Below are 8,263 nucleotides of genomic sequence, written 5' to 3' on the forward strand. Positions count from 1 at the left end.
ACTTGAATCTGTTGTTCAGCTTTGTTTTTTTGTTTTTTTTTTTACTCCACAGACTTTTAATATTTGTGGGTGGAGCAGTGATGGGGACTGTTGTCTCACAGCAGCCTCAGTTCTCGGGCGTTGTGTGTGGAGTTTGCGTGTTCAGGTTCCTGCATGGACGGATGAATGAATGAAGGTCTGCAGCCTTTATGACCAAACCAGCCATTCTTTGTGATTTCCCACAAAATTACATTTCATTGGAGCCACAAAACACGTTTCACCTATAAAATGAGGCCGACGCAGCTTCTAGGCTCATATGTAGTTTTGATGAATGAACAAACTGTCTTATCCTGTATTTATGAAGTTTCAATTACATTTTAGGATGGTAAACATTTCACTCTTTTTCCAGCCGTTTTTGCACCTGATTTTAGAGGATTTAACCTTCATTTGGACATTTGAGCTATATTTTATAAATAAAGTTTTCAGCAGCCTACATATAAAGACAAAAGGAGAAGGAAACAGGCAGGTTAACAGCCGGATTGACACACACTGCACACAGAACAACTCTAATTTTAAAATCTATGGAAATGCTAAATGTATTAGACATTTGAGGTATTTTCTAAGCAGTTTTGTGTGTTTCCCATTTTAAGCTATATTTTTTTCTTTAAGAAGCCATTTTAGTTTTTTTTTTTTTTTAACTTTTCCATCAGTGTCAATTTTAGTTATGCCTTTTATAAAGCCCTTTTAGGCCAAGAGTTAAAAGTCCTACTGTAAATGCTTGAGTGTGCATAAATAAAACGAAACAAGATCAAAATGTTGATATAATTTCGTGAACGCTTCAAGGAGCGACTGGCTCAGACCCAAAGGGTGGATGAATGAGTGAAAGCAGGATAGATGGATGATCAGACCGCCTCCAAATAGTCTGAATCCACGAAGCACGTGGGGTTCAATGACCAGAAGATGGCGCTGTCCACATGAATACGTGAAGATCTAATGTTGCGTCTCTTCTCAAAATAGATTTTTGTAAAAGTTTCTAGGCATGCTTGTTCTAGTATAATACGAGCGACTCGTTGAAGTCATGATAAGGAGACATCCAGCTACACAATGGACCATGTCCCTCTCTTCTATTAAATAATTCAATTATATGAGCTCTCACTTTTAGATTAAATGCATCCATTCAGCCAGTATTCCTTTTTATTCTTTTCTCTACAAATTAAACGTGTATTTTACAGCACCTCAGTCCCGCCCCCCCACCCTACACCCCTTCAATCACCATTAGTTTTATTATTTTACTCATGCCGTCACAGTCCGGATGGGATTATTATAATCTCTCCCAGGTTTAATTGCATCATTACAGATGTGGAAGGTGTTGGCTCTTGCCACATGTTAATGGACTTGACAGCGTTTTGCAAACAGGTGATAATCTCTGGTCTGTGCAGGTGACGGCGCGCGCGGTGTGATTGAATAAGGCGAAGGAATAAATCTGTGTCTTGAGGGAGTTTCTGTGGAGCCAGTGGCCTTCAGGTGGATGTCAACCGGAAGGAGACAGCTGATAAACTCCACCGCCCTGTGTTGTAGACCCGCTCAAATGTCTGCATATTGTGGACGCGTCTTCGTGCTGAAAACCCTTTTCCTGGTTTCTTTCTTTTTTTTTCTTTTCCTCGGGGTCTCTTTTGGCACTCTAATCCTGACGACCTCCCGCCTGCGCATCAATTACATCTCCATTGAGCTTCCATTAGGCGGAGGCATTGACATTCACGGGCCTCCGTCTGCACCGAGGCCCGATGTGTATTCCGCAGCGCAGGAGCCCGGCCCTCTGCGTTACAGTAGGATTACATTATTTATTGTACTTTTCCACAGCGTCGATCCACGAATGCATGTTTGAAACAATAGAAAAGGGAGTTCTCATGGAGATTAGAGCTCTCATATTCAGTCGCCTCCAATACGCACAGCGAAAGCGCATCCGACTGTCCCTGTACAGTGATGTAAGCCCCGAGAAGCGGACAGAAACAGGAGATAAAAAGTTGTTTATCAAGAAATCGAACTCATGATGTTCGTAAAAGAGCATCTAGCATGTCAATTCCACTCTACACTGGCCTCTTGGCCGAAAAAAGTCATTGACGCAAAATTTACGCACGAGCCAAATGGCAGATCAGTCAGACCAATTCATGCGGTCATTAGCTAATCTTTACATGTTTATTACACTAAAGCAGAAATATTTTTTAGAAGACAACATGAGGTTGGGATTTGCTTTTCTTTCGTTTTTTTTTAAATTAAGATCTGTGGTGTCCCGAGGCTCCTTATTCAGTAGTGAAATTATTCCTCTGAAAAAGTCCTTCCTTTATAGTTGCAGTAAAATTATATTTTTTATTCAATCAAATGAAGTGCCGATGTTTGGTTGTAATCCCTCCAAAAATAAAATTAAACAACAAATTGATTGTTTTAGTACAAATGAAACAAGAGTTCTTCTTGATTAATATTGTCTGCAGAATAAACGCCTGTTTGACTATAAACTGCTTCATGAGTGTCAGAGTGTCAGCACATCCGCCTTTTGAAAAATCTCAAAAGTTGTGTCCCACAAACAAAACTCACTTTGTTGCTGAAAGACACTTGCTCGTCCGGGTGGCCCGGGTGTTGCCACGGGGCCAATATACAGCACGCCAGGGGGCCACATCGGCCTTTTTGCCGGCCCCTTCCTGGATCCCGTGGTATTCAAATGTCAGGGGCGGAGCGGGACCCGCCAGGAACTTATAAGAGGAGTCCAGGTTTCTCCGGACTACTGTGTGTTTTCTCATTCCAACTTTACGCACCGCGTCCCGAGGGCCAACGCGGACAGAAAGGGAGAGAGAGAGAGAGAGAGACGGGCCGCGAGAAGAACCTGAAGTCTGCTGAGATACGACAAGAATAAAGCTCCAAAACAATGGATGACTGACAAATAAGAAATATTGACTGAACTCTTTCAGGAGCGCAGCAGACCATCACCTTTTTTTTTTCTTCTTCTTATCGCTTGTTTGTTTTTAAAGTCAAAACGCAAGAATCGTTGTTGACAGAAAGGAGTTTCCTCTCCGTTTGGATTTCCCCTGAAAACCTTGCAAAGGATTTTATTCTTTTTTTCTTTCTTTTTTTTTATTCATTTTATTTTTCAAACAATCTGGTCGTAGATAAAACTTTCTCATCCAAAGATCTGCATTGGGGATGTTGAGCTCTGTGAAGATGGAAGCGCATGATTTACCAGAATGGACTACTTTCTACAGTGAGGCCAGCGAGGTAAACCCGCAGTCACTCTCAAAAATCACCAAATGACAAACAACCTGCATGACTTTTTTTTATTTCTGACAGGAAAAGTCTTAAAGCTCGTCAGTGTTCGTTAAACAGACGATGAGAAACTTTTTTTTTTTTTTTCCTCTCAGGATTTTAAACCTCATCGCTCCGGTTAAATAATACAATTCAGATTTATTGGTTTATATTACACCCAAATACTTTTAATTACAAGATCATGAGGATAAATTAAATACCAAAAATGCGTTAAAGTAGTTCATTTGGCACACTTTAAATATTTTTTTTAATGCGTCCTGAAACTGCCCATGAAATAAATAAAAAAAGGAAAAACTTTAGTTATAAAGTTATAAAAAATAAACCTTTTCTGTTATTTTGCAGAAAGGGAAATAAAATTTTCGTTATATTTGAGGAATATTAGGTCAAGCCAAACAATGATGACACAGAGTATTTTCCCAACATTTACGCAACGTTTTCAAGTTATTTCGATTTTATATTTGAAAAAAAGTATTTGTACCCGAATAAATTCTAAGTAGTCTTGGTCCATTTTGAACTTTCTATTATTTTATAAATACATTTGCTCATCAATGGGCCTTTTTTTGTCATTGTGTCTCCGCAGCTGCTGAAGTGTCGCCACAATTGAGGTGCAAATGAAACGGGAGTTTTTCACCCACTAATTCAATTAGGAGTTAATTCCATCAGCAACCTCACTTCTCACCTCAGCTCAGCCTGATGAAATTACCAAGATGATAAAATTGGATAATATTTAACTTTCAATCAGTGAACGAGGTGAGGTATCTTTATTGTGTCGCAGATAAAAAAAAAAAAAAAAAAAGGCGCATGAAATTCGTTTGAACCAGATTCATCAGGTCGAATTGTAATATTCTCCTCTCGTTTGTGTAACACAAAAACGAGATTGTGAACTTTTTCCCCACTTTGGCGTAAAGATGTTTTTTTCCATGGCCGTGGCTCTGAGGCCGTCTGCACCGGGAGGCACCGTGACGCGCTTTTTACGCATTTTCAGGTTAACATCGCTGTGTGAAATCCATGTCCTCCCTGCGCACACTGAGAGCTTCATTGTGCATTGATAAGGAGTCGCTTTTTAAATGGAGAGTCAAGTCTCTTTCCCTCCATATTCATTTGGCTCCGAGAATTTAAATTGATTGAATTAGGCTGCAGGAGAGGTGTTCATCTGATCCCTTATCCCAATCAGACCATTTACATATTTATTATGTCTTTTAATTCTATGTTACGTGTAAGTTTTTTTTCTTCTTCCTGAAAGTGGCCTCATGTTTTTGTGGTTTCCATCCATTTCAGATGTACTCCTCCCCGAGCACCATGAACTCTGGTCTGGGCTCTATGGGCTCCATGGGCACCCTCAACAGCTACATCAATCTGAACCCGGCCACCGCCTCTCCTGCAGGTATGAACATGGCCTACCCCAGCTCCAGCCTCAGCAGCTCCCCGCTGGCCTCCATGGGCTCAGGCCCCGGCCACATGTCGCTCTCCCCGGTGGCGTCCTCCCTCGGCTCGGGCCCGCTCACTCAGCTGGGCCCCACTGCTCCGACCTCGCTGGGCTCTTTGTCCCACTACCAGAACATGGGCCAGTCCATGAGCCAGCTGGGGTATCCCTCCACCGCGTCGCTGAACCGGGCCGGGCCCAAAGAGATCCCCCCGAAGCCTTACCGACGTTCTCTCACCCACGCCAAGCCGCCGTACTCCTACATCTCCCTCATCACCATGGCGATCCAGCAGAGCGGCAGCAAGATGCTGACCCTGAACGAGATCTACCAGTGGATCATGGACCTGTTCCCCTACTACCGGGAGAACCAGCAGCGCTGGCAGAACTCCATCCGCCACTCACTCTCCTTCAACGACTGCTTTGTGAAGGTGGCTCGCTCGCCGGACAAGCCGGGCAAGGGCTCTTACTGGACTCTGCACCCCCAGTCGGGCAACATGTTCGAGAATGGCTGCTACCTGAGGCGCCAGAAACGCTTCAAGATCGAGGACAAGATGGCGAAAAAGGGAGGGAAGAACCAGGAGGGTGGCTCGGGGAAGGGAGGCCACGGCGGGGACCACCTGGCGGAGGACCACAGCCCCGCGGGGGGCTCCGAGGGCCCCGACTCCGCTCACTCTGACAACTCCCACCCGGGATCCTCCGACGACCAGCCTCATCCCCGGAACAGCTTGGTTCCTCTAGACTGCCCCCCGCTGTCATCCTCTCACCTCCACAGCCCGCCCGTCTCCCTGCCGGCGTCCTCCTCCACCTCCTCCTCCATCCCGCCGTCCTCCCTGTCCCTGTCGGGCAGCTCGGTGTCCAACCCGCTCCTCCACTCCCAGTCTCTAGCCGGCAGCCCCCACCTCCTACCCAGTGCCATGCAGCAGCACATGGACCTACAGAACGACGCCCTCAAGTCCCTGGATCCCCACTACAACTTCAACCACCCCTTCTCCATCACCAACCTCATGTCCAACGAGCAGAAGATGGACCTCAAGTCCTACCAGGACCAGGTGATGGCCTACAACAGCTACGCCGGGACGTCGCCGGTGGGAGCCAAGCAGATCTACGAGAACCAGGGACCCTCAGCCATGGACTCAGGGGCGTACTACCAAACTCTGTACAGTCGCTCGGTGCTCAACGCCTCCTAATGTGCAGACACACACACAAACACACACGCACGCACGCACACACACACACACACACCTGTCTGCAGAGGTGAGCCAAGATGGAGACTTCTGTTTCTCTCTGCCTTTCCCAAAATGGACACCCAGTTCTCTTGTTATCTTCCTCTTTCTTTCTCCCTCCCTCTCTGGCTCACGTCCAGTGGCCTTCGAAGGGACGCTTGTCTGAAATGGCTGCCGCATTCATTCGAGAGACCAAAACGGACATTTTCAGTCTCTTTTTTTTGTTGTTGTTGTTGTTGTTGGTGGGGGGAGGGGGGGGGGGGTGGTTACATGGAGGAAAGAAAAGCTGAATGAGGGGGAAAAAAAGAAGAAAGCGTCTTAATCGTCAGAGTGGAAGTCAAAGCCAGACGGCGTCCCAGGACCACTGCGAGGCGACAATTAGCTCTGTATAACATGTAAATACAAGTAATGTGGGGGGAGAAAGGATATTTGCATTTATTTATGAAGGGGATAAAGTTTAATATATCTTATATAGCGTGCTCTGTCGACCGGTTACAACGACGATGTGGGCTTGAGTTTCAGGTTACTGCAAATGGGAGACAGCTAAGCTCATTTTTTTTGGTGTTACAACATATTGTTCAGTCTTTTTTTTTTTTTTTTTTTTTGTCCCATCAGGCATTCCGTCTATGTAAATGTAGCTCATGAAATTTGTACAAAAGTGGTTTGTTTATTTTGGTTAATATGAAGAAAAAAAAAGTGCATTTTGTCTTTGCTGGAGCACAAAGGACGAAGAATATCTGGAAAAACTGTGGTAACAAAACAAAACAAAAAAAGGAGAAATGACAAAAAAAAAAAAAAGTTATGATGATGTGTTTCTGCTTCACTTCTTACTGAAAACAAAGTTTGGGATGAGAGATGGTCGAGAGTTCGCTCAGTTACTTTAACAGTGGAGGGGAGGAGAGATGCACTATGGGAGGATTTGCATACAGTACTTTGCACTATGGAGCTCCCGCCGTCCAGGTGGGCTGATAGTGTGTGTGTTTGTGTGTGTGAGTGTTACAACAATGCTTAGGAACCCACCCTCCTTTACACTGCCAATCCATCAGCTCAATGGGATCAGTGTAACAAAGTCAAACGGTGTCAAATGACCCTCGACGTCCAAGGAAAGAAAAAAAGAAAAAAAAGAAGAAGAAGTGCCTTTTCTTTCAAATGACTGCTGATCTGATAAGAGATCAATATATGGACGATGTGTTGAAGGAATATACTGATAACCGGCAGAGCACGCAGAAGTTTCAGGTCACACGGCGTCCTTAATGGACGACGTTTCAGATGAGAAAATAAAAAAAGCCTTTTTATTTAAGCTATGTTGCTTTTCAACCTTTGACAGTGTGCTGATATAATATATTGTTTTTGTCGTTGTTTCTTTTGGTTTAAATGTGATTTAAATAATTCATGTTCTGTTTTTCTTATTAAAAAGGCAAAAAATGTGGGGAGAAAAAAAACATGTGCATTGGTTTTGTTTGTTTTTCTTCCCTAAAAGCTGCAGACAAACACTGGAGAGCTTTAGCTTCGTGAGTCTGGAGCTGGAAATGTTCCACAAGCTGAGTTATTTAACTTTTATTCATACTATTGACATCAAGACTTTCCTTTCATTCACATAAAACGAAATTATCTAGGGATTGTTTTTCACAGCAAATGATTCTCTTATTGTGCAATGGCGTCTCTAAAAGTCACTCGGTGAAAGAAATGCTGCGACAACAAATCGAGCGCAGATATATTTTGAGTCGATGACGCCGTCGGGCTGGCAGCGCCTCGCAGACCCGTCCTGCTCGATCAATCACCGCTTCCTCTCCCTCTCTCTTTTTTCACCTGGCTGCTGCAGGAATAGCAGCGTCTTGTTGAAACAGCTCCCGACCAAATGACTGTGGTGTGTGACATGTAGGACTGCTAGACTAAACACGGCCGGATCACACTGAGAGCCTCAAAGCGGATCTCTGCGCCGGGCCGGCGGCATCACCGGCCTGCAGAGCGAGACCCGGGCCGCTCCAAGAACCACTGACCTGCCCGTGACCCGGCACCGTCAAAACTATCAGCCCGTCAACAAAACACAAACAGAGAGGGAGAGGAGAGGAGAGGAGAGGAGAGGAGAGGAGAGGAGAGGAGAGGCACAGCTTAGGCTCTTCAAACTGCAGCTCAGATCTTCTCCTAAAAAGAAAAACCTTCACATAAGAGGATCTTTTAACTTTGTCAGGCAAATAAGACATTTTGAACCGTGTTCTAGGTGTGTCCACCTTGAATTGGACTGATAAAAGTCCTTGAGAACGTCATGAAAACATTATACTGAATGGAATATTGTTTTACATTTTGAAAGAGACGAAGGTGC

General features: G+C 44.5%; 1 protein-coding gene across 1 annotated transcript; it reads left to right on the plus strand.

Annotated features, from left to right (window-relative positions):
- The first annotated feature begins 2,757 nt into the window (after positions 1-2,757).
- Positions 2,758-7,038, plus strand: foxa3 (forkhead box A3). Its single transcript, XM_080460534.1, has 2 exons — positions 2,758-3,246; positions 4,573-7,038. The coding sequence occupies exons 1-2, from the start codon at positions 3,175-3,177 to the stop codon at positions 5,902-5,904; spliced, it is 1,404 nt and encodes a 467-aa protein (XP_080316660.1). The 5' UTR covers positions 2,758-3,174; the 3' UTR covers positions 5,905-7,038.
- The last annotated feature ends 1,225 nt before the right edge of the window (positions 7,039-8,263 follow it).

Source organism: Lipophrys pholis (assembly GCF_963383615.2).
Source record: "Lipophrys pholis genome assembly, chromosome: 3".
Classification (NCBI taxonomy): domain Eukaryota; kingdom Metazoa; phylum Chordata; class Actinopteri; order Blenniiformes; family Blenniidae; genus Lipophrys; species Lipophrys pholis.

Coding starts and splice junctions, on each gene's coding strand:
- foxa3 (XM_080460534.1), top strand. CDS start 3,175: ATGTTGAGCTCTGTGAAGATGGAAGCGCATGATTTACCAGAATGGACT. Junction 3,247..4,572: donor TCTACAGTGAGGCCAGCGAG/GTAAACCCGCAG, acceptor CATCCATTTCAG/ATGTACTCCTCCCCGAGCAC.